General features: G+C 29.0%; 6 protein-coding genes across 9 annotated transcripts; 3 read left to right on the top strand and 3 right to left on the bottom strand.

The window, feature by feature from the left end:
- Nucleotides 1-9: 9 nt before the first annotated feature.
- Nucleotides 10-7,919, bottom strand: LOC122519238. The gene is given in 10 exon segments (XM_043638582.1): nucleotides 10-710; nucleotides 1,265-1,675; nucleotides 1,960-2,050; nucleotides 2,992-3,743; nucleotides 3,977-4,378; nucleotides 5,923-6,234; nucleotides 6,332-6,430; nucleotides 6,517-6,707; nucleotides 6,843-7,092; nucleotides 7,187-7,919. Coding segments are annotated over 10 exon segments (3,270 nt in total). The 5' UTR covers nucleotides 7,248-7,919.
- Nucleotides 7,920-8,829: 910 nt separating this feature from the next.
- Nucleotides 8,830-10,028, bottom strand: LOC122520194 (replication stress response regulator SDE2). Its single transcript, XM_043640230.1, has 2 exons — nucleotides 9,783-10,028; nucleotides 8,830-9,658 (listed from the first exon to the last, which is right to left on the bottom strand). Exons 1-2 carry the CDS (start codon nucleotides 9,885-9,887, stop codon nucleotides 8,876-8,878), a joined length of 888 nt encoding a protein of 295 aa, XP_043496165.1. The 5' UTR covers nucleotides 9,888-10,028; the 3' UTR covers nucleotides 8,830-8,875.
- A 94-nt stretch (nucleotides 10,029-10,122) lies between these two features.
- Nucleotides 10,123-13,135, top strand: LOC122520192 (DNA replication licensing factor Mcm5). The gene is made up of 8 exons (XM_043640227.1): nucleotides 10,123-10,394; nucleotides 10,503-10,758; nucleotides 10,855-11,027; nucleotides 11,115-11,449; nucleotides 11,562-11,908; nucleotides 11,983-12,416; nucleotides 12,501-12,772; nucleotides 12,881-13,135. The coding sequence occupies exons 1-8, from the start codon at nucleotides 10,243-10,245 to the stop codon at nucleotides 13,108-13,110; spliced, it is 2,199 nt and encodes a 732-aa protein (XP_043496162.1). The 5' UTR covers nucleotides 10,123-10,242; the 3' UTR covers nucleotides 13,111-13,135.
- LOC122520193 (aldo-keto reductase family 1 member A1-like) lies at nucleotides 13,132-14,996 on the bottom strand. Its single transcript, XM_043640229.1, has 6 exons — nucleotides 14,677-14,996; nucleotides 14,387-14,551; nucleotides 14,087-14,290; nucleotides 13,885-14,001; nucleotides 13,416-13,810; nucleotides 13,132-13,304 (listed from the first exon to the last, which is right to left on the bottom strand). The coding sequence occupies exons 1-6, from the start codon at nucleotides 14,737-14,739 to the stop codon at nucleotides 13,256-13,258; spliced, it is 993 nt and encodes a 330-aa protein (XP_043496164.1). The 5' UTR covers nucleotides 14,740-14,996; the 3' UTR covers nucleotides 13,132-13,255.
- A 750-nt stretch (nucleotides 14,997-15,746) lies between these two features.
- On the top strand, nucleotides 15,747-20,003 carry LOC122519751. Of its 2 annotated transcripts, none has more exons than XM_043639423.1 (6): nucleotides 15,747-16,652; nucleotides 16,734-16,896; nucleotides 17,213-17,387; nucleotides 17,469-17,544; nucleotides 17,628-18,328; nucleotides 18,417-20,003. In XM_043639423.1, exons 1-6 carry the CDS (start codon nucleotides 15,957-15,959, stop codon nucleotides 19,780-19,782), a joined length of 3,177 nt encoding a protein of 1,058 aa, XP_043495358.1. In that variant the 5' UTR covers nucleotides 15,747-15,956; the 3' UTR covers nucleotides 19,783-20,003. The 2 variants fall into 2 exon arrangements, with proteins under 2 accessions (XP_043495358.1, XP_043495357.1); XM_043639422.1 differs by having other exon boundaries at nucleotides 16,734-16,932.
- A 335-nt stretch (nucleotides 20,004-20,338) lies between these two features.
- Nucleotides 20,339-24,888, top strand: LOC122519087 (E3 ubiquitin-protein ligase synoviolin A). 3 transcript variants are annotated; one of them, XM_043638278.1, is made up of 9 exons: nucleotides 20,339-21,009; nucleotides 21,088-21,180; nucleotides 21,278-21,430; nucleotides 21,527-21,817; nucleotides 21,898-22,112; nucleotides 22,195-22,409; nucleotides 22,479-22,830; nucleotides 22,954-23,105; nucleotides 23,369-24,888. In XM_043638278.1, exons 1-9 carry the CDS (start codon nucleotides 20,881-20,883, stop codon nucleotides 23,407-23,409), a joined length of 1,641 nt encoding a protein of 546 aa, XP_043494213.1. In that variant the 5' UTR covers nucleotides 20,339-20,880; the 3' UTR covers nucleotides 23,410-24,888. The 3 variants fall into 3 exon arrangements, with proteins under 3 accessions (XP_043494213.1, XP_043494212.1, XP_043494211.1); XM_043638277.1 differs by having other exon boundaries at nucleotides 20,340-21,009; nucleotides 22,954-23,270; nucleotides 23,369-24,797; XM_043638276.1 differs by having other exon boundaries at nucleotides 20,341-21,009; nucleotides 22,954-24,797.
- The last annotated feature ends 648 nt before the right edge of the window (nucleotides 24,889-25,536 follow it).

The raw sequence follows: 25,536 nt of genomic DNA, 5'->3' as shown, positions 1-25,536 counted from the left end.
TATTTCTTTTCAAAGTCTTATCTTACTAATTATCCATGGAATAAAATCATATACTTTAGTATAAATACCAGGCCAACCAGGTATACCACAAGGTACAGTACCATAAGATACAATTCCTTCTGCTGTCCATATTCTATTACCATTAGATGAATCTTGAAAACCCATGAGTGGTCCACCAGCATCACCGCTACATAAAGCTCTATCTGTTTCACCACCGGCACAAATTTGTTTGAAATTCAGTGTGATATTAGGTTTTTTATAAATTCTAACGCAATTATCATTGTCAACGAGAGGTAATGAAACTTTAAGCTTAACATTCGAGGATGTATTCGTTAAAGTTGTATCCCAACCAGCTAAGAACAATCTTTTATTGACTATAGAGGATTTAGGCAAACAAATAGGCTTAACATAATTAGTCGAAACTATGTCTCTTGATAATCTCAATAATCCGATATCATATTCATTATTATCGGATCTTGGTACGTATAGTTCATGTGGGATTTGTTTCTCGATCTTAACTGTGATCGAATCATCAGAGCACGTAACTAAGTTATTACGTTTAACGCAATCCTTTGCAGAACTAAGATCGTACTCGCCTAATCGTACATTTGACAATATTCCAATTCGTTGATTTAATAAGCAATGAGCTGCTGTAAGCACGTAACGTTTGGTAATAAGAACTCCTTGACAGGCAAATGTTGTTTTGCTTCCTAAACAAAATTATTACAAAAATATGTAGATTTTTAGAAAATATAAATATAAAAAAAAAATTCTATATAGATAATAATATATTTAATACAGGATTTGTTGAACTTTTATATAAATCAATTTATCTTGCAAATTCAAATCATTATACAGGGTATTTCGCCTAACTAGACAAATGTTTGTCAGAGTAATTTCAGTACGCGTACAGATGACGGTAAATGAAGGACAAATGCAAATCAATGTGTAGGACACACATACATATTGCACCTCGTTGGATTCGTCTTTTTATAAGTTATAAGAGTGTAGTAATGAAAATATGCAGTCCCATTTAAAAAAAATACGATGGCCTTGAAATCTCGAAAAAATTGACCTTGAGAAAAAAATTCGGCTCATCACCGTATTGGCGCCTTTTTTTCTATCGTACGAAAAAAACGATATATTTAAGGTGATCTAGTTAGGCAAAAGACCCTGTATAAAGTTTTATTTGCATAATAAGTTCTTAGAAATCAATTATTAAATCGATTTTTGAATGATATAAAATTAAAATAATAATGCTCACCATCATCATATTCCAATAGTGCCATCCATGGAAACTCGTCAAGGGCGGTATCTCGTACTTCCAAATCTCGAGATTTCGAATCTCTCCCACATTCGCTTGGTAACAAAGGATTATCAAATAAACTGATGATGGGGTCGTTATTATTCATATTCTCCAATGTGCTATTTTGAACTTTTGTAAGTGAGAAGCTCGCCGGAATAAAAAATGGATTGGTCAAATCAGATTCAGTAGGACAACACACGTGAGGATCGTGACCTTCGAATCCGCAATGAGATTGTTTCAGATAGTCTATAGTTTCGGAACGAATAGGTTTTTCTTGGAGCATTGCTGCCAATGGCAAACATTGTCGTATGCTTATACAACTTCCACCAGTTCCATTTGGTGTATTGCAGTCGCGTGATTTTAAATTTTCTACAAAAAGAAAAACACGCTTTATTATGTTTAAAGAAATCACAATTTTCCAATCTTCTTTTAGCATTGTTTTTCGAATTATAACGCTGTTTACATTACCTTAATGTATAATATTTTGTTCAAACATATTATATAATTTGAATCAAATAAAATATTAGTATAATAAGTTATTTTTTGTTTACGTTACGAATTAAATTTTATTACATATCAATTCAAGTGTTAACGAATCTTTTCATAAGCCCAACGAAGATATGAATAAAAATTGCAAATATTTAATTACTTACGTGCATCGACAATACTAAACGATGATACGTAAATGAAAACAACGACGGCAAAAAATAAATACATCCTAAATATCGAATCTTCGTTAAACGACTAAAAGCGCAAAATAAATGCCATGTCAACGAAGAAGTTCAAGCATCGACTGGCATCATAAATGATTGTGCGACCGAAGCCATGGTCAACTACTGTCCCCCACTATTGAATTTATATTTCCGACTAAATTACTTGAGACTGTGTTTGCGTATTATACGTTTTCTCAACTTACAATAATAATTTTTATTTCGATTTCGACTCAACTCTTCTAAAAATTAATGCAACGAAACGAACAAGATTTTCACCATGATCACTATTAACAAAATTTTCCTCATTACAAGATAAAATTAAATGTTACTATCATCTTTTTTTTATTACGTATATCTAATTATTAATAATATTGTTTTTTATAATTTTACGAGCTATTATTGTTTCGTCATGCATCGAATGACGTCGATGGACCACAGATTTCGTAACAGTGGGAAATCCGAGAATTAACTGGCATTTGCAATGATGGAAAAACCGAATATATTCTTCATTTTTGTTCATTTATAAGTACATATACAGGAGATAATAAATAAATAAAAATGCCGTACTATACTTACGAAAAAAGTAAAAATAAAAAAGGAACGAATTTTTATTCTTCCGAAGGAAATAGAAACAAAATTATTCCTTAAACTAAAAGAAGGATTAATATAATAATATGTATATAATAAGATTATCATTAAATGCTATAATTTTAAGCACACGTTCTTATAGAATTAATTATAGTTGCCTGTTGATAATCAAGTACAAGATTTATTACATTCTGGCAGTTGTTTTTCTATAGTTTTCTTCGAATGTTTCTTAATAATGTCTTGTCACTTTAAAATCTTGAAAATTACCATAACAATAATTTCTTATACTAACATTAGATATTTCGAATTATTCATCTATTTAACTTAAATACGTCATTTACCAAAGAAGAAAAAGGTAAGGCCAAAAAAAATTATAAATAATACGAAGACATGAGAGAGAGCAAAGCAAATTTTGTCATAGTTACTTTAAGGTTTTATATTACCGACTATCCACGGAACATAATCATAAACTTTGGTATAAACGCCAGGCCAACCTTGCAAACCGCAAGGTGTTGGACCAAAAGATACTACTCCTACGGTTGTCCATAATTCAGCACCACTAAGTGTAGTTACACGGCTCACGAGTGGCCCACCAGAATCTCCTCTACATGAATCTTTACCTTTAGTACCACCGGCACAGATTTGTCCGTAACCAAGTCTAATATTAACTTGATTATAAGTTCTAGTGCAATCTTCTTTTTCGGCCAATGGCAATGATACTTTAAGTTTTATGTTCGACGATGAATTGAACTCGGTTGTACCCCAACCAGCTACGTACAATTGACCGTCCAACTTTTCTGATCGTGGCAAACAAATAGGCTTAATATAATCAGTTGAAATAATGTCTCTTGACAATCTCAACATTGCGATGTCATATTTCTGATCTCTCGATCTTGGATCGTATTGTTCATGTACAATTTGTTCTTCGATTCCAACCGTGATCGGGTCATCGGAGCATATAACCACATCATTAGATGTAATGCAATCTTTATCGGAACTAGTATCGTATTCGCCTAATCGTACGTTCCTTAACGACCATGTTGGTGGTAAATCTTTTCCCTTCAAACAATGTGCTGCAGTAAGCACGTAACGTTTGCTAATAAGAACTCCTCCGCAGGCAGTGCTGTGTCCTCTTGCTAAAAAAAATTATTAAACAAAGATTAAGATTTTGTCTATAATATAAACTAATCCTCTAGATAATATCCTCGATTAGATATTTGCTTTAATTTTTATATGAATGCATGTTGTATCTAAAAATTGTATATCTTCACATCAATAGTTTTCCTGTACAATCTCAATTATCAAATTTATTTTTAAGTAATCAGAATTTTCTTATGATAATAAATTTAATTAATTAATAATTACTCACGATGTTGATATTCCAACAGAGCCATCCATGGAAATTCTTCAAGGGCAGTAGGCGTTCCTCCAATAATTCGAACTATCAAATCTTTACCGCATTCGCTTGGTAACAAAGGATTATTGAGTAAATTGTCGATTAATTCTGCCTTGTTTCCAGTTTCCAATGGGCTATCTGTAGATGGTATGTTCCCCGAAGAAGGAGATAAATCAATCCGATTTGATCCGGCGGGACAACATACGCGAGGATTTTGACCTTCAAAACCGCATTGAGATTGTCTTAAATAATTCTCACTTTCTGGGATAAGAGGTCTCTCTTGCAACAATTTTATCAACGGTATACACTGACGTATGTTAATACAACTTCCAGCAACTCCATTTGGTGTATTGCAATCGAATGGTGTTTGATATTCTACGAAAAAATAATAAAGAAAACACATTTGATAATTTTCAACAAAAAATCCAGAATTCCCAATCTACTTTTTATATTCTTTATAATAATCTTAATGATGATATGCATACGTAAAATCGGTTACTTAAGATTCGAAATATGACTTAACTTACATCGTCGTAATTTATAATATTTCGTTCAGACAAGTAATCTAAAAAATATCAAATAATATTCACATAAATGCGACTACACGTAATATATCGAACAAGATCGAGATAGATAATATTGTATATAACGTTTTAATTACTACGGATTTTTCCACAAAATTATTTTCATCGTATCCGGCTTTGTATTCGCAACTATTCGTTAAGGAAAATAATACATGATAAATTATTTAAATCCGTCAAACATTAGAATTTAATATGTACAAGTATACATATGTAATCATTAAAGTAAGATTGTATATGTTATTGGAAACTGTAGATCGTTAACATTGATGACTTTATAAACGGAATGCTGATTTCGCCATCCTTTAATAAACGTTGTAATAATAATTCTTATTTTATTTAACGCATTAAAAAATACAATAATTTTATTTAATCGACAAATAACGCGTACTTGTTTGTAATTATTTTATTAATGTCTAATGAATATCAATACAAATGTTAACGAGTCTTTTGATAAACCAAACGCACGAATATATGAATAAAAATAGAAAATATTAAATTTCTTACGTGCATCTCCAATATTAAACGTTGATAAGTAAAGGATAGCAACCACAGAGAAAAATAAATACATCCTTAATATCAGATCTTTGTTAAACGACTAAAACCAAACAATGAATTCCGTGTCTACGAATAACTTTGATTAACCGTGGATCTCGTCGTTAAGCTTGCCGTCCCGGGCATTAACTGACATCGCAAATGATAGTGTGACCGAAGTCATGGTCAACAACTGTCCCCCACTATTGCATTGATATTTCCAATTAAATTGCCTGAGGCTATATTTGCGTATCATACGTTTTCTCAACTTCTGGCATTTCTTAATTCGATTTTGGTTAATTTCTTCTAAAATTACACGCAACGAGACAAACAAAAATTTCTCCATAATTAATATTAACAATTACAGGAACTGAAAACTGAATTTTTATCTTTTTTTTTTAGAACTTAATAAATAATTATTATGATAAATATATTTATGTTATAATCTTTTTTCTTATTACACATATTTCATTATTTAAGATAATATCTTTTATAATTTTATAAATTGTTGTTACGTCATGTATACATATGTGTGTATCTACTCGTTCTAGATTGGAATATTTTTAATTCCCCGCTATATTTTTCTTCGTAATTTTAAACAGAATTTCAATGACTAGGCATGGACTTTTTACCGAATGAATAATTTATGTAAATTTTCTGGGTATTTATTATAGTTAACAAATTCATAATAAATACAAACATTTGTGACTTTCCTTATGAGTTTTTCTTCTATTCTGTTGTATTATTTCATAGTTAAGAATAAATATGTTAATATATATATCATTCGATGGATATTTTAAGAATTAATATTGTTAAGTACCCAGTTAACGTAACGAGACATTCTAGTGTAAACACCTGGACTCGTTGTTTTACCACATTCTTTTACCCCAAATGAAACTATTCCGATGAGATAATATTTTGGTAATTCGTCAACAGTTTCAACTTTCATCAAAGGCCCACCGCTATCCCCGCCGCAGGAATCTTCACCGACGATACCCCCAACGCATATTTGTTGATCACTTATTTTAACACGTTTTTTAAAACTTTCTACACATTTCTCAGTATCTTGGATCGGCATCATGATCGTTTGAAGCAATTTACTGCTTCTCAATGTTTCTGTCGTAAATTTAAAATGAATATAAAAAAAGGCTCTTATTGTGGAAACGACAATAAAAGTTTCGAATTAGAAGAAAAAAAAAAAAAAAATCTTTACCAATATCGTGTACTCCCCAACCAGCAACTATCGCCATTTCACCGATATAATTTTTCTCAAGCAAATCACCGTGCGGCATGCAAATCGGTATTACAAACTCTATACGAATAATAACATTAGATAATATAAAATTAAATTTGATATCAACACAGTGAAATCATTTAATCAGATATCACTTTACTTGCCATTGTAAACAGCAGGCTTATCCAAACGTATGATTGCTATGTCATTTCTAAATTTCGGACGATCATACTCTTCATGAACATTGATAAATGCTATTTGAAAATCTTGAACTGGTTCAGCACAAAATTCTTCTTCACAATCTGGATCCGTCAATGTGTTGTATTCCCCTAATCGAATGCTGGCAATAGTCAGCCTTTTTACATCATTGAAATAAATAAAATTAATGATATATTAAATCACGAAGGAAAAATGTATAAGCTATACGATTTGTAAAATAAAGAAAAATTAAAATGATAAATAAAAATAATTAAATAATCAAATAATTTACCAATGTGGTAAATTTGCCACGCAATGCGCTGCTGTTAAGACGTGATATTTGTTAATTAAGGAACCACCGCATTTATAAACTAATTGTTTAATATTAACCGGATTAGATGTAGATATAGAATATCCTATTCTCGCAATCCACGGATATGCACCCATACTTGCATTTTTACCACCTACTATACGATCGGTATTGGGATTGCCGCATTTGTCATGGTCTAGGAGTGACCAATTCAAATGATTCATCACGTCAACTGTTGATCAGAATTATAATTATTAAATATATTCTCAAATATCTTATTTCTTTATTACTATTATTACTATTATTATTAATAACAATTTGCATACCATCTGATGAACCAACCGAATAAACGTGAAGACTATACAAGAGTAAAATAAAAAATAACATTGTCTAAAACAATCAAAAAAATACATCAATTGTTTGTTTATATCTTCTGCGAGATTTTGGAAAATATTTATTAATCATTCTTACCTTAATACGAATTTTTTGATAGAGACCCGATACTCGAAAAAATTTTCTGAAAACGTGATACTTCGATTCTAAATGCAAACGGTCTTTAAGCAAAAACTTTAGTATAAAATGCTACTGCATGCAACGCTTTGCAACTTCTGTTTCAGTTGCATCTTATCGGCCTAATAAATAAATGTTGCTATTAAGTGTCAATTATATCACCTATAAATTACTATTACGTTTTTTAACTTCGTATTTACAAATTTGGCAACATTTGTTTTCTTTTGCTACTCCATAAAATCGAATATTATACTTTGCAATATAAATGTACTGTATATTTCCATAACATATCAATTATTATATCTTATGTCAGATATTAATCAAACAAGCGAAAATCTGCAAATATTTCTTCTTGTCAAACATCAATAAAATAAACGTATTTGAAAATGGAAAAAAGTTTTCTCAAATAAATTGCAAACATGATCTCGAAGAATGAAATTTCCATTTATTCGTCTCTCCGCATCGTGAAGGAAATTCTAAATTATATAAACACGATTTGTATAAAACGAGAATTTTTTAAATATAATGGTAAATATTTTTGATACTTAAAAGAACAACAAAATAATTATATAAATATATGTATATAAATCGTATCCACGTAAAATAATTAATTATAATTCGTAGACGTCTCGTAAAAAAATTTGTTGTAACAGCCCTTACGCTCATAGATGCCAAAAATTTTTTTCTAAAAGTGAGTAAGATACAATAAACCTCTGATTGTTTAATTAGTTTATTAAATTGTGTTCTAACGTAAATACTTAGATGAAACTTCGTCAAAAATTCAAGAAGGATGTGGAAGAAATGATAATTTCATTCTCATTGGTACCAAATATATATTGGACCTATATCAGTGTACTCGTAAGAACATTCTTGCGGATGACTTTTTGAAATCAGTAGTAGCATCAGTAACATTATTTGCGATTGGTATACAACTTACCAGAGAATTCTATATTTCAAAATTTCCATTGATTTTTCATTGTAATTATTATTTTAATGATACGCTCTACGTGATTAACGTATAACTTATGATAATTTTATATTATTTATATATAAGTATATATTTGTGTATTCATTGGCATTATAAAAAAATATTTCTTTCAAATTATAAACGGTGATCTAACGGCCACTTTACCAAGAAAAGTAATTTTAAAGAAAAAATCAATATTGATTAATTATTTAAAAAGTATGAACACACAAATAGGCATCAATTCAAGCACCATCCAAAAAATAATGTATTATTTTTCCTGTTCTATAAAACGACTCTTAGGACATCATGTGTAATACTTAAACATTAAACTAATAAGCTTATCACAAATTTGTAATACGTAATATAGTAAATTACATTACTAGTATCAATTAAAAAAATTGAAAAATATGAAGATAACTTTACACAAAACAAATAAAAACAAAAAATACAATATCTATTTTACTAATAAAGTAAAAATGAATAGAATTTATATTACATTACTATAAGGTACAAATTTATTCAATTAAATTATTTATTATTATATTAAAACTTCATTGGTAGTTTCACTCTTATCATCTACATTTACGTTTTTAGTATCTTTAATTTTTTCTTTAGAATTTTCTACTGAAATATCAACCTGTGCATTAACAGTTTCAGAAGCAATTATATCTGAAACTTTCGTTTCTTTTAATTTGTCATTATCATTATTAGTCTCATCGCTAGAAAGTCTATTACTAGATATTTGTTGATCGGATGTGGATGTCGATGGTGCACAATCTTTTGTATCACTATCATCATCTGTAGTAGTATCGAGCTCATCTGAATCAATATCTAAGTAAAAAATGTTTCTCTTCTTATTACTCTTGACTTCTTCTTCGTGCTTCCTTTTCATAGTTGAACAATCAGCAGCAGCGCATTTTAATCCTTGTTCTACTGCTTCCTCAATCATTTCAGACACAGTTGATCTTCTCTTTTCATAATTTTGATCTTTAAACTCATGCTTCGGTTCTGCACAAAGTCTTTCCAACTTCCTTTTTCTACGCTCAGCTGCTTCCTTTTTATGTTCAGCTTGCTTTTCGATCCAAGATTTGAGTCTTTTCTCTTCGTTAATATCTCTCAATCTACGTCCACTCAAATCTCTGCAAGCTTCGCGATTTGTAGTTTTTTCTATTTGTGCACCAATGGCTCGTAACATGGAGCCAAAGCCACCTTTTCCTCCAAATAATTTAGGAACGATAGTTGCACGCCCATCCAAAAGTTCATTATTTTCCCCAATAGTTCGACCATTTTTAACTACATAAAAATTTTTTCTCGATGCGCCCTATAACAAAAGAAAATATCGCATTTATTAATAATTGTTATAATTTACTTACAATTTAGAAATAAAAGAGTAGAGAACAAATACGCAAGAAGTTCTAAGGTTAGATTTTTGATGTAATACTTACAGTTATTACTTCAAATCGTTCCCAGATTTCGTCGATTGAAAGTAATAAATCGCTAACAAATATTTGCTCAATGGATCTTCCGGTAGAAATTTCTACACTTATCATATTGATTTCTTATTTATTTGCAAAGATTTAGAATAAAAAGCAACACAACAATATTATTTTAAGCAACAAGATGAAAATATGTCTTCTCGCGAGACGTAACAATAAAATGGCGTTGATGTACTATCGCTGCGCTATCTAACAATGTAGAATGAATTAATATGGTAAGATCCGACCAATGAAACGTTACCTTCAAGCAAATAATACTTCCGAAGCGAAATCTATACGATTTTTCTGGTACTATGTACGTAAATAATGCGGATTGGACAAGAAATGAATAATTTTCCGCCAAATTTATAGCGGCAAATGACTGTTACAATTTATTTCTAACCATAAAAGATATTAAATAACAAATAATATGGAAGGTTTTGATAATCCAGGTATATTTTTTTCTGATAATTTTTCTGTTAACGATGCATCAGAGGTTCAAGGTAATTTACAAGCATCTAAAAAGAAATTCAAAGAATTTATTAGACAATTTCACGAAGGCAATTTTAATTACAAATACCGGTAAATAATTTATATTATTATTTTATAAATAATTACCTTAATTATCAATTATTTATCAAATGTCAAATCAATGTATATATTATTACAATTTGTTCATTTTTATATCAGAGATACTCTTAAAAGAAATTACAATCTTGGTCAATACTACCTTGAAATCAATTTAGAAGATTTGGCAGCTTTTGATGAGTCGCTTGCTGAAAAAGTTCAGAAACTTCCAACGGAATATCTTTCAATTTTGGAAGAAGCTGCACAAGATGTTGCTGATGAGGTTACAGCTCCTCGTCCTGAGGGTGAAGAAAAAATTGAAGATATACAAATATTGTTATCATCAGATGCGCATCCAAGTTCTTTGAGAGGCATGAAGGTAATGAATTATCTTTAAAATAATGACCAATATTTTGTTCTTATTTTTAACATGAAATAATAAATATATATTAGAAATAATTTGATATTCTTATAGCCAGACATTGTATCAAAACTTATTAAAATTCCTGGCATTATTATTTCTGCTTCCGGTATCAGATCTAAAGCAACCAAAATTGCAATACAATGTCGTTCATGTAGAGTCGTGCAAACTAACATTTCCATTAAACCAGGATTAGAGGGCTACGCTTTACCAAGAAAATGTAATACGTATGTATTCTAAGAAAACAATATTATCTCTCCAATTTTGCATTTTAATAAAAGTTTATCTTAAATAACGTAAATACTATATTTTAGAGAACAAGCTGGTAGACCAAAATGCCCGTTGGATCCATTTTTTATAATGCCAGATAAATGTAAATGTGTTGACTTTCAAGTTTTGAAATTACAAGAATTACCAGAACACATTCCGCAGGGTGAAATGCCAAGACATTTGCAATTATATTGTGATCGTTATTTATGTGATAGAGTTGTACCTGGAAATAGAGTTCTTATTCTTGGTATATATTCCATTAAAAAAGTAGCTAAAACAGGCGATAAAGGAAACAGGAAAGACAAAGCTTTGGTTGGTGTACGAGCACCTTATATACGAGTTGTGGGTATTGTTGTTGATGGAGAAAATACAGGAAGTGGTAAAATCTGTTATTATTATTATTATCAAAAAATCTTAATCTACATTGTAATTTACATTTTTTTTTACTTTGAAACTCTTTTCTCACTAAATAATTATACGTGGTTTTTCAGGTTTGCAATCATGCATTACATCGGATGACGAAGATTTGTTCAGACGATTAGCAGCCGATTCAAATTTATACGAAAGAATAGCAAAAAGTATTGCGCCAAGTATCTTTGGTGCAATGGATATTAAGAAAGCAATCGCGTGTTTATTATTTGGTGGTTCTAGAAAAAAAATGCCTGATGGTTTATGTCGTAGAGGAGATATCAATGTGTTAATGCTTGGTGATCCAGGTACTGCTAAATCACAATTATTAAAATTTGCAGAAACAGTTGCACCGATTGGTGTGTATACATCTGGTAAAGGAAGCTCTGCTGCTGGTCTTACTGCTTCTGTAACGCGAGATTCTATTACAGTAAGAATCAATAATTTAAGTACTTATATTTATTTGTTTCCATTTGCTTTAATAATTATTTTGATTATTTGCAGAGAAATTTTGTGATGGAAGGTGGTGCAATGGTATTGGCAGATGGTGGTGTTGTATGCATAGACGAATTTGACAAAATGAAAGAAGATGATCGTGTTGCTATACATGAAGCAATGGAACAACAAACTATATCAATTGCAAAAGCAGGCATAACAACAACTTTAAATACAAGATGTTCTGTGCTAGCAGCTGCTAATTCTATTTTTGGTCGATGGGATGATATCAAAGGCGAAGAAAATATAGACTTTATGCCAACTATTCTTTCTCGTTTTGATATGATATTCATTGTTAAAGATGAACACGAAGAAAACAGAGATATTACATTGGCTAAACACGTTATGAATATACACAGTAATGCTGGTCAATTAACTGAACAATTAATTGAAGGAGAACTTCCGTTAAATGTACTCAAGAGATACATAAATTATTGCAGATTGTAAGATTAGGTTTTTACTGTATTTTTGTTTGTTAGTATAATATAGATTCACATGTAAATATAATTATGTATTATTTTCTTTAGGAAATGTGGTCCAAGACTGAATAAAGAAGCAGGTGAAAAACTGAAAAATCATTATGTGAGAATGCGTGCTAATACAGGAGAACATGAAAAAGGAAGTGAAAAGCGATTATCTATACCAATAACTGTTCGTCAATTAGAAGCCATTATAAGAATTTCTGAAGCTTTAGCAAAAATGCAACTTCAACCTTTTGCTACCGAAATTCATGTTAATGAAGCACTCAGACTATTTCAAGTTTCTACATTAGATGCAGCTATGTCTGGTTCATTAGCTGGTAAGATATATAAATATATAACAAATATTAATAAATTATTAATTGAAAAATAAGTAAATTAATTTTATAATACGCATGTTTGTAATATCAATAAATTATGTTTTACAGGCGCAGAAGGATTTACTTCGGAAGAAGATCATGAGATATTGTCTCGTCTTGAAAAACAATTAAAAAATCGATTTCCTATTGGAAATCAAGTTTCCGAACAAAACATCGTTAATGACTTTCTTAAACAAAAATATCCAGAACGTGCCATTTACAAAGTTATACACACAATGATACGTCGTGGCGAGCTTCAGCATCGAATGCAACGAAAAATGTTGTACAGGTTATATTAAAATATAAGAAAAGCTTTTCTCTCCATTTCATAATTAATTTTGTGCATTTAAGTTTCAATATTCGATCATACAATTTAACGTCCCTTCTTTATTTTTGATATATAATTCTATGTTCTTGAATTATTTAATAAGACAAATCCCTTGCTCATTGGGACAACTCATTTTTAAATGGATAATGTGGGTGATTTTCAACCCTAAAAAAAATGAAAAAATATATATATATAAAGCAAATGTATAGTGCATAAATTATTTTAAATAAGAAAATATTGGAAGATCACACACTAAGGGTAATTTTTATTACTTACCCTTTAAAAAACAAGAAATTGAATATTCGGCCGTCTGTACCTTTGTCTAAATCATTTAAAGTATTTATATCGTCTTCTGTTATAATGAAATCAAAAATATCAATATTGGATTTAATTCTATCCGGCGATGAACTCTTTGGAATAACAACAATTCCTTCTTGTACCAAATGTCGTAATAACACTTGTGCTGGTGTTTTTTTATATTTAATAGCCATTTCAAGTACAGCGGGATGTCCAAGGAGATCAGGGAATTTATCCGGACTATAATTATATTTTATTTGAAAATGAGATTTAGCTCCAGGCGATGCTAACGGACTGTAAGCTGTTACAATAATATTGTACTTTTGACATAACTCTCTTAGCGATTTCTGTTGCAGATACGCATGCAATTCAACCTGTTATAACAAAATATATACATTAATTAATTTTTCTGATTTTATGATAAGTATGACATCAATGAACTTTATACCTGCAAGTTGCTCGGTTTTATTTGTGCATTTTTATATACTTCTAATATTTGTGCTTCGTTAAAATTACTTATGCCTATAGATTTGGCAAGACCTTTTGTTACTTGTTGTTCCATTTCCTAAAAATGTTTAATGATTATATTATTATTCTAAGTGGATGAAAAAATATTAATATCTATAATATAAATTACACATATTATATACCTTCCATACAGAAACTGGATCTGTGTCTAAATCCAGTATATAACTACCGTCTTCTCGAGCTGCAGGAACATAGGAATTTTTATCTAATGCAAAGGCAAATGGCATGTGAATCAAATACATATCCAAATAATCCAATCCAAGACGTTCCAATGATAATTTAAGAAATTTTTCTACGTCTGATGGTCTATTACCAAAATGGGGCAACTATAACAAAAAAAAAAACACCTCATATTTTTACAAACAATAATATAATACAATTATTAAATAATATAAAATATTTTAAACATACAATCGTATTACCTTTGATGTAACAAAGAGTTCTTCCCGTTTGCCACCCTTGTTAAGCCAATTTTTTATACTTTTTCCAATTGCTTCTTCATTATTATAATTAAATGCAGTATCGATATGTCTGTAACCACATTCCAAAGCGGTTCCGACAGCAGCTTCAATTTCTTCAGGTTTAGCCTTATGAAAGTAATAAAAGATATATATTGATTTAGTAAAATAATATTCATTCTATCAATATTAATTGCAAATCTTTATATATATATAGATTAATAAAATTGTCTAAAATAAAACTGTTTAATCACCTGCCATGTTCCTAAACCTACTGTAGGCATATTATGACCAGATGATAATTTTAAAGACTGCATATTTGGTCTTGTACAACTGGTATCTGGAAATAGCGTTTAGTTATGTCATACAATTCATAGGAATATGTATGTTAAACTTGAATGTTTTTTTTTCAATAGAATCTAATGGTTTTTTAAATAAATAATTTTAATACTAATAATAGGCAAACACGTGTAATTAGTTTTCTAAGTAGAAGCGATATTTTGGTAAAGAGACTGTTGCTAAAGTTAGACCTGTCCCTCTAGTCTCACATATAGAAGATTGCAAGCAGCATGTGCAGAGCATCATGTATATAGTTCGCAATATATAAGTATCGATTTGCAGCTTGTCTTGCGCATGAAACTATTGAAATCGTCCTCTGGCAAATGCATTATTATTATTCTTAACAGTAAACTCATTCTTTGTGAGGATTATTTTCGTGAGGATAATTATAAGAAAACTATTTAATTACCGTACGATAAATTAACGATTGAATAAACTCTTCTAAGATCGTTGTTAAACGTGTTAACTAATTGTATTTTATATAACGTTTTCAAAGGACGTGTATAAGTAAATTTATTTACGAAGAAAGTTAATAAATATAAAATTGAACGTCGGTAGTTCAATGTTTAGAAAGAAACAAATGATAAGCAATTTATTTAATTACAAAATTATTAAAAAATAAGATGTCTATCAACCGTTTTTCAATTCTTCGATAATAAATTATAATAAAAAGAAAAAGATAAAGAAAGTTATTAATATTTGTTATAAATTATTTTTAAATTGAAAAATTTACTTTTTTGCTATAAATATTTTCAATTTGAATGTAATACGTAACGAGAGTTTCTCGCGCGGTAATGTAGATGGCAATGATGGCGCTATACAATTCATTCGATAAGAGACAACTTCGATTCAATTTTTATAGTTGCATTGAAAAGATTATTTTTACTTTTCTAATATATTTTAACAGATTATAATTATTTAGTGTAATTTTTAATAAAGTGGAATTATACATTGAATAAAGATATTTATTTCTCAATACATTTTTCAACAAGTGAGAAATAAAAATAATATTTTTGTAATATCTTGCAACTACGTTCATTTCGAATAATATCTAAAACTGTTTATCCCTATCGATTCGTACAAAATAGTGGTGATAAAATGTAAAAAAATAGACAAATATATATTAATATATTTATGTGTAAAAAGTTAATAATATTTAGTGTGTAATAATTAAAAGATAACCTCAACGTCGAATATGCTGATTTATGATGTTTTACATAAAGAAAAAGTGTATGAAATCGTTATCAACGATCTCAGAAACATTGGGGTTAAATATCGCTTTAAAAAGAATGCCATTAAGCCGGATAAATTTGAAAGAAGTAAAAATGTTTCTAAGAAAGTTTTTCGTACACCTTTGTCTTATCAACCATTAGACGTTGTTAATTTATCATCCGGTGGCATTGTTCACGTGCCTGTATTTGTCAGTCAAGCATCTGCATTTCTTGAAAAACATGTTACTCAAGAAGGTTTGTTCAGAAAAGCTGGATCTCACATAAGACAAAAAGAATTGATGGCATTATTAGATAAAGGTTCATCATTAGGAGAAAAAAATCATGCTATTGATGTAGCCAATTGCTTAAAAACATTCTTCAGAGACTTACCAGAGCCACTGATACCATACACGTATCATGATTTATTTTTACACTGTGCAATGTTAAAAAACCATAAAGTTCAAGCATTGTTATTGGCTTGCGTATTGTTACCACCTTATCATTTAAATACTTTAGCTTTCATAATGGAATTTTTAAAAAAAGTATCTCTCTATGAGAAACAGAACAAAATGAACATTGACAATTTAGCCAAAGTTATCGGTCCTAATATTATGCCTTTGAGAGAAGCTACCATGGTGGCTGTTCAAAGTAGACTCGAATTGCATTTAATTATTGTCAAAGTAATATTAAATTTCTTAAAGTTTTAATAATGTAGTTTAATAAAATAAATGAATGTTATGAGACATTGATTTGGTTTTTAGATTTTGATAGAAAATGCTGAAAATATAGGCGTTTTACCAGACCACATAACCAATCTTATTTTATCTGAAGTTATTGGTAGCATTGATAACGAGTTGGATCTATCCGATTCTCAACTACATGGAAAATTGAAGAAAAAGAAATATCGCAGTGGAAGTCTTACGCGTAAGCCACATCTAAGTGCCTCTAACCTGAATCTAAGTATGTCTATATGAACCTAACATATCTATTCACATATTCTATGTAGAAGAATCATTATTTATTTATCTTTTCAATTAATAATACTAACCCTCCTCTTATATTGTATCTAAAAATCTTTACTTAATTGATCTTATAAATGTGTGTCTTGAAATACTAATATATATTTTTGTTTGAATCCTTACTAATACAATTGTGAATTGAATTGTACATAGTAGAAAAAACAAATATTAATTGTTTTATTTATATCGTGTAATATCATTTCTTATTACATTTTTTATAGGAATGCTCCATGGTTTAAAGAAGATTGTTGGAAAAAGTAATTCACCTGTGAATACAGAAATAAACGAGAATCAGGATTCTGTTACAAATTCAAATACGACCTGTACATCATCTACTAAATCTACGAAAAAACGAAAGGTCATTGAATGGCTAGACCCGCAAAGTACTAAAAAAAAGTATGTATGAAAAAAATAGTATATAAACAATTTTTTGTTGGTAAATAACAAGTTAATACATTATATGATGTTACATTTTAGGAGAGTTAGCGATAAAATAGAAAAATCTAAAAAAACTGGTTTAAATATAGATCGGTTTGTATCAAAAAATAAACAAGTAAGTATATATATTTAATAAACTATGTATACACTTTTTTATCATCATGTTTTAATTGAATTATTTTATTTAACTTGTTTCAGAAGGTAAACTCAACGTCAAATATACTAACATACAATCCATATACTGACAGACGATGGAGTTTGGAGCAAAATTCTCCTGTATCGTATGAAAAGCGTAGAACAAACAGCGATGGTTCGTTGCATTTAAAAAAATCAGTGTTAAAAGAAACAGAAACTTCGAATTCTAAACACGATAGCAATTGTAGTGATCTATTCGTTGACGCTGATATAAATTTATCAGATTATAATAACGAGCAAGTATTGTTAAATAAAGAAGCCGATAATAATAGTGATATTAATCACTGGCAAAAATCTAATAAAAATACAGACAAATTGAAACATACGAAGAAAAATTCAGAGACATCTATAGAAACTCTGCCAAAAAATGAATGTGAAGAATATGTAAGGATACCAAAGAGCGAATACGAGGAAATAAAAAATCGAGTTTCTGCCATTGAATCTCGTATCTCGCAAGAATTTGGATATATCGATGATGTAAGGAATGAAAGTTTGGTAGAACATTCTGTGAATAAAGTACAAACAGAGTATGAAAAAACGTTAGAGGAAGCAGGTATTAAAAATATTATAACAGCTGATCATTTGGCAAGGAAACTTGGTAAAGAGTTAAAAATCAGAAAATCGAGTGAACGTAAAGTTATAAGATCACCCAGTGCTCGAAAAATAGGAATTTTACGAAGACGATCTCAAGAAAAAATTAAAAGGTAATTATGATATAATTATTATTATGATATATTCTATATGTATAAATAATTAATAGCAAAACATTAACTACTATTTTTTAATTTACAGTAAATCTGTTAATCGTACAGATTCATGGCACGGATCTCAAGATTGGCAACATAAACATAGAAATCAATCCAATGATCAAGAAATAGTTTATTTCGCAAATGAAGAACCAGATATAGATAAACTAACAAAACAAGTATCAAATTTGAGAAATGAATCATTGTGCAGTTCGGAAACAAATACAAGATTGGAATTATTACAAAAACAGTTAAATGCTTTAATGTCTCATACAACAAAACATACAAGAGATTCATTAACTGACGCTGAATTGAGTATTAATGACATCAGTGTGCATACTCCTAGACAAAGTCCATTAAAGTTATCTGTTCGTAGAGCATCATCTTTTCATGGCAATGAATTTATAGATAATTCATTTTACTTTAATCGTAAAATCAAAGAACTGAAGAAATCTAATAGCCAACAAAATGTTATTCTAAATAACGATTATCAAGATAAACACAAAAACATTCCTCAAAATTGGAAAGAGACATCGATATCTTGGAAAGATGCTGATGATTATTTCAAATCTACCGCTCAAATACGTACACCGGTTCCTCAAACGGGTCGAGCATCCGTCGCTAAACTTAGAACTCAAAATGCTGGCATGGTCTTAGCTAAAGCAAAACTATTCGATGAAAATACAGTAAAGGTGTCTACTTGTTTGTTCGACAATAGTCAAAATCAAAAAGGATGTTATACAGTAAATGGTGGTAGGAAAGAATTAACAAAAGAATCTACAAGCGAAAAGATAGATAATAATACGAATCTAGATAAATCGTATTGCGATTTGGAAATTAAACGTAATAATTCGAAAAGACACGAAAGATATACAAGGAATAAAGATTTGACTCAAATCCAGTCACCAAAAATATCGTTAAGAAATAAAAATAATTTGATAGATATATCATTAGAAATGAAAGAAGAAGATTTTGAAAAACAGCATCATAATGGTAGAAGACATTCGGACAAATATAAACAAAATCTATCAGAGAAAGGTAGCAATCTACCAAGAATGCAGAAATCTTATTATTCGAACGAACAGAATAATAGAGAAAGTAAAAAATGTAGTACGCAAAAAGAAAACATGGTTGTAAGAACTCCATCTATATTAAAAAATGTATCTATGAACAAAGTAGACACTGTAGAATCAAATGTGAATATTTATAAATCTGAAAACGAAATGTGTAGAACACCACGCATCAAAAGACCATTAGCCATGAAGACACCTAAAAGTTCCAAATCTCTTATGAGACGTCCACCAGTTGATACGCGTAGAACACCATTAAAAGCTATAGCGCATTTAGAAGTATCCAAATATCAAAGTCCCAAGCGTATTTCAAAAGTTAAAAATTTAATGAACGATCATTAAATATTGAAATTTTAGAATAAAATTATAATAAGAAATACTTCCAATACGTGGCCATACAAATATGTGTAAGATTACATCGATAAAGCTTTGTATTTAGAATTATTTTCAAATATTTATATTTCGAAAATTTCTAAAACCTAGTCATCTATTACAAATGCTATTATACTGAAAAGTTATTGTTATTATAACAAAAGTTCAAAATAGATATATTTTACACAGTCTACGGCTATAAATATAATATATGTATATATATATATATATATGAAATATATATATGTATACATACGAACTTATATTTTCTAATGACTGTACGCATAAATGTAAACATAATATATAAGCCTAAATAATTTGTTCTTCAAGGAAATATTTAGTCTTATTTTATTTATTTAAATCAAATCATTTTGTATAATATTATACTTTTATATCTACATTTTTTTTTAACATTTTGTATATCATAATATTCCTGACATGTGTTAATAAATTGATATAGTATAGAAAAATAATCTTAAAATAATATATGTGCATATATATGTGTGTTTGTTTATAATTATAAATTACAAACTTGATATATACATATAGATAAACAATATTTAAAATGTTATGATCTGGATGAAAAAGATTCACGTGTTATATCAACGTATGGAATGTATCATACGAACGACCAATCACATCGCGCCGTTTGTCTAAACATTTAATGTATTATCAGTAAGAAAACGTTTAAAAACGAAGTGTTACTTTACGATATTAACTGTGTTCTATATATATTATTTGTGACATATAATTGCATTGAAATAATCTCGTTACAACATTTTAAAAAATATTCAATATTAATCGCTAAATGGAAGTATTTGAATAAATAAAGAAGTCCTCGATAAAAGTTGATTGTAAGTAAACGTGATATAAAATAGTTGACAGTAAGACCGTTTCGATAACAGCGCCCTTGGTAGGGTAGAAGACAGCTGTCGAAACTGATTGAAACGTAAATTTTTAGTGCTAAGTGTCATTGTATCTGTTTTACGTATATATATATATATATTTTTTTTTTCTTCCCTTATAAAAACGTAGCCTTAAGGCTGAAAATATATTACGGTTATAAAAATGAGAGAAGCAGGGATAATGTTAATAAGTGCAGCATTAACGTGCGCCGTAATTGGCAATGCCTATTATCAAAGAAAACAATTTTATCCGACGGTAGTCCACATAACCAAATCAAATCCGAGCATGACTGTAAGTATTATTGTTAATCGTTATTTAATTTTAATAATAATTGTACGTTCTTAATTTGTTGTCATGATTTTTTCTTAGGTAATCTATGCTCAAACTTTGATACTTGTTTTCATGATAAATGCATTCCTTAGAAAGTTATTTTTTGGTACTTTGCGTGCTGCTGAACTCGAGGTGAATATGAGATATAATTTATGTTATTTTTTATCTTTTTATGTGTATATTATCACTTTTATAAAATATGATATTAATCAGTTAACACTGTTTCTAGCATTTGGTAGAGAAAGTATGGTATGCAGTAACCGAGACTTGTTTAGCTTTTACAGTGTTTAGAGACGATTTCAGTCCTAAATTTATAGCATTATTTACACTTTTATTGTTCCTTAAATCATTTCACTGGTTAGCCGAAGATCGTGTTGATTATGTAAGTATTTTATTTTGTTCTGTCTTTAATATGTCGTAATACTAATTATTTCTCTTAGCATACAATCAAGGATTTATCTTTCTTTGATATTTATAGATGGAAAGAAGTCCGGTGATAACGTGGCTGTTTCATCTTAGAGTTGTTACATTATTAGGACTTCTATTTATTATTAATTTAACGATGATTCATTATGCATATAATACTACTGCTACTAAAGGTCCTTCGGTACAACTAGTCTTTGGATTCGAATATGCAATTTTGTTGACTGTTGTAATAAATATTACGGTGAAATATGTGTTACACACAATAGATTTACAAAGTGAAAATCCATGGGATAATAAGCCAGTATTTCTTTTATATACTGATTTGGTTATTGGTTTATTAAAGGTATACACACACAAATTTAGACACTCGTATTTACATTTTTTGTTATATATAGTAATTTTGTATAATTTTATTATTTTTAGGTCACCTTATATGTTGCTTTTGTAAGTTTAATGATTAAACTGTTTACTCTACCCTTATTCGCACTTCGTCCTATGTACTATACAATGCGAGATTTCAAAAAGGCATTCCATGACATTGTAATGTCTCGCAGAGCTATTAGAAACATGAATACACTTTATCCGGATGCAACGCCTGAAGAATTAGCAGCTGCTGATAATGTATGCATAATATGTCGGTAAGTTAATATTGCATTGTCATTTTTGTATTCTTTAATAATTTATCTTGTTATAAGCAAATATATATAATGTCATTGGCAGAGAAGAAATGGTATCGGCAAGTAAAAAGTTGCCATGTAATCATATTTTTCATACTGCGTGCCTTCGTTCTTGGTTTCAACGTCAACAAACTTGTCCAACGTGTCGTTTAAATATTTTGAGACCGACTATAAATAATACAGGTACAAGACAACAGAATCCACAGCAAAATCAACAAGCACCCCAACCTCCACCAGCACCAGTCTTAAACCCACAAGGTATTATACTACTTTTATTTCTAATATATAAGTAAAATTGTAATAATATTTACAATGTTACTTATACAGGTCAGGGCTTCCAATTACCAGGTTTTTGGGCTGGATTGCAAGCTCCAGGTGTGATGCCACAACCGCAAGGTCAAAATAATGCTGGAGCTGTTCCTTTGACGCCATTTCAAAATTTACCAACAGGAAGTGTACCAATTTTTGCTCCTCCATTTCCTCCTATGGTACCATTACCACCTATTCCTACACCTCCACCAAATTTAACGGAACTTACAGAAGATGAACTTAGAGCAATGGAGGGTAATTTACGACAAGCGGTAGAAGCAAGAATACAAACATTACAGAGAGTACAGCTGTTGTTAGATGCTGCTAATGCTATGATGAATCAATATCAAGCAGCAGCTGCTACTGCTAAGTCAGTAAAAATATAATAAATATATTAATAAATTGTTTCTATATATATATTATATCATTTACCGATTAGATATACGTATAATTAATTCTTTATCATTATTATTGATAATTTTATTTATTACAGCATCCCTAAACCTACAGTTCCAACTCCAGCTCCTGGTTCAGCTTCAGCTCAAACTGCAGCAACAACATCAGCAGCGGAAGAAAATAAAGATGTACCAAAAGATACAGCTAAAAAGCAAGAAAAAGATACATGTCCGGCTAGTACAAGCGAAGGTGAAAGTTATCATACTGTAACAGATACAGATGCTGCTTCTGTTTCAAACAAGGTTAACGAAAATAATGTTAGTCCATCATGCACAAGTAACAATGATATAGCTTCAGAATCTTCATCAAAAAATGAAACAGAACCAACGAATGATCAAGAAATGTTAAGGAGACGTAGGCTACAGAAATTTTTAGCTCCGACCTCAACAGAATAAGTTCTTAAGTTATCTAACAAATGAGTTTTTTTTATTAATGTCCGTTCTCAATTACAGATATGATCAGCGATCAAAGGAAATCTGTTGAACGAATATAGACTGCAACTAAAAAATAAATTATTAACAGTGGGTAAATAAATTTAGAAAAGATTTTATAATTTTGCGATTCCCTTTGAAGAAACGATGATGTACAAGTTAAATTCAGTCAACATGTTCTTGGATATTAATATACATATATATGTGTGTATATATATACATACATAAATATATTATATGCAGTGATCATCTAATTTTCTTTTGGAATAAACTTTTTCTTTTATATATATATATTTTCTATGTCATTATTAGGATTATACATTTACACCATACATATACTAATATAATAGAAATGTACAGACGTGATCACTGCAACAGAATTCTAATAATTTACTTGATTTTATTTAACATACGTTTGTAGTGAAATTGGACAAATACTGATCAAACTATTAACAATTATTATTTTTTTTTATTCCCATTCTATACGATGTAAATTCATATTGTAAACTTAATACATTATTTGGAGGTATACATTGTCCTATTAATTTAACTATTTTAACAATTTCTAATCGATGGATGTAAATATATGTAAAAAAATTGATATTACTATAAATATCGATGTCTGCCTAAACGACGTTTAGATCTGTGCAGTGCTTTAAGATATCTGGATAAGCATTATTTCTTTATTAAATCTAACATGTAGATAATCTAATATTTGTACAATGTGACATAATTACATTTATTGTGTAACGGACTATATTTGTTTATAATTTTTTGTTTTACCAATTGTCATGAATACATTAAAAGTATTACTGTACGTTATTTTAGCAACTAGAGATTAACAATAAGTAATAATCAATATATTAAAATATAAAACTAGTTGTGTTATGGGTTTATTTTTATAATACATATATATATGTACAAGGTGTTCTGTAACTGATGACAAACGAGCAGAGAGTAATTCTATAGAAAAATTTAGTTGAAAATGTAGAATAAAATTTGTTTATATAAGACTATATATTTTTGAGAAAAATGAGTTTGAAAATTTTTCGAGTACACGTACACTCGACTGAGTTCGCAACAAGATAATACTCGTCGAGCTAAAATTAAGTCAAATACACACGTTTCTTTTAAACTTAAAAACTTTTCAAACTTATTTTTTTAAAAAGCAAAGCCTCGTATAAACATTTTGTTCTCCATTATTTATTTAATTTTTCACGTAGAATCATAATCTGCCTGCTTGTACCACCGATTGTAGGACACCCTGTATAAATATATATTTATTTATTATAAATTGAATATTGTATATATATAAAATAGGGATAACGATTTGAATCGAAATTGTTATTACCTTTGTATGAGATATCTGTGTATACATGTATTTGTAATTAATGTGAACATCATTTGGATATTAAGGTGATAATACAAAAATATATTTTTATTTCAAGAATATATTTCATATACTATTGCACACTATTATATGATTTTCATGATTATTAATGAAAATTTAAAAAAGAAAATTAAATAACAAAAATCCTATAGCTGGTGGTGTACATTGAACTTTATTGATCCAGCAATATATTACGATAACGATTATAACCTATTTTTTATGTGCCCTAACATTAAACATTTATTAATATATACGAAAATCGAAAATGATCTTGAAACGAGCAGAATTGTTTTTTAATAAACGACAAGAATATTACCTTTTTTATTTGGTAATAAATAATACTCAGTACATTTACATGTAATAAGATGCCAGACTATTAAATCTATAAAGTAGCATAATTATCATTAAAAACGTAATTTAAAGTAAAAAAAACACATGAAATAAGTAAATTAATTAATTAAACATATCTGAATTATTGATTTATTCAAGCGTAGAAAATAATTATTTATGGAGTTAATTATTCTCTTAGAATATATATATAAATGCATATTTTTATATAATATAAATAGTATATTGTTACATACTAATCGTAACTGTGTATAAGTATAATAATATTCGCATACTTCGATGTAAATCCGTTAAAGATACATTAGAATTTCTTCTTTTGAAGAATATTACAGTTATTGAAAGATTAACGTATACATGAAAACGTCATCAATATTTATCACTTAACAAAAATAATGTGTTTATAATATATTGTTTAAAAATATATCTTAAACATCATATCTGCTGAATATAT

Source organism: Polistes fuscatus, unplaced genomic scaffold, assembly GCF_010416935.1.
Source record: "Polistes fuscatus isolate 324 unplaced genomic scaffold, CU_Pfus_HIC Scaffold3, whole genome shotgun sequence".
NCBI lineage: Eukaryota > Metazoa > Arthropoda > Insecta > Hymenoptera > Vespidae > Polistes > Polistes fuscatus.
The sequence above is the reverse complement of the archived record's forward strand: the minus strand, read 5'-3'. Positions and strand labels throughout refer to the sequence as shown.

Excerpts from the sequence above, each read along its gene's own strand:
- LOC122520194 (XM_043640230.1), bottom strand. The coding sequence starts at position 9,887 with ATGATAAGTGTAGAAATTTCTACCGGAAGATCCATTGAGCAAATATTT. Across the intron at positions 9,659-9,782 it reads AACGATTTGAAGTAATAACT|GGCGCATCGAGAAAAAATTT; the intron begins GTAAGTATTACA and ends CTTTTGTTATAG.
- LOC122519751 (XM_043639422.1), top strand. The coding sequence starts at position 15,957 with ATGCTGATTTATGATGTTTTACATAAAGAAAAAGTGTATGAAATCGTT. Across the intron at positions 16,933-17,212 it reads TGCCTCTAACCTGAATCTAA|GAATGCTCCATGGTTTAAAG; the intron begins GTATGTCTATAT and ends CATTTTTTATAG. Across the intron at positions 18,329-18,416 it reads TCTCAAGAAAAAATTAAAAG|TAAATCTGTTAATCGTACAG; the intron begins GTAATTATGATA and ends TTTAATTTACAG.
- LOC122519087 (XM_043638277.1), top strand. The coding sequence starts at position 20,881 with ATGAGAGAAGCAGGGATAATGTTAATAAGTGCAGCATTAACGTGCGCC. Across the intron at positions 22,113-22,194 it reads AATGTATGCATAATATGTCG|AGAAGAAATGGTATCGGCAA; the intron begins GTAAGTTAATAT and ends TGTCATTGGCAG. Across the intron at positions 22,410-22,478 it reads ACCAGTCTTAAACCCACAAG|GTCAGGGCTTCCAATTACCA; the intron begins GTATTATACTAC and ends TTACTTATACAG.
- LOC122520193 (XM_043640229.1), bottom strand. The coding sequence starts at position 14,739 with ATGCAGTCTTTAAAATTATCATCTGGTCATAATATGCCTACAGTAGGT. Across the intron at positions 14,291-14,386 it reads AACTCTTTGTTACATCAAAG|TTGCCCCATTTTGGTAATAG; the intron begins GTAATACGATTG and ends TTTTTGTTATAG. Across the intron at positions 13,811-13,884 it reads TAAAACCGAGCAACTTGCAG|GTTGAATTGCATGCGTATCT; the intron begins GTATAAAGTTCA and ends TTGTTATAACAG.
- LOC122520192 (XM_043640227.1), top strand. The coding sequence starts at position 10,243 with ATGGAAGGTTTTGATAATCCAGGTATATTTTTTTCTGATAATTTTTCT. Across the intron at positions 10,395-10,502 it reads AATTTTAATTACAAATACCG|AGATACTCTTAAAAGAAATT; the intron begins GTAAATAATTTA and ends TTTTTATATCAG. Across the intron at positions 12,773-12,880 it reads TATGTCTGGTTCATTAGCTG|GCGCAGAAGGATTTACTTCG; the intron begins GTAAGATATATA and ends TATGTTTTACAG.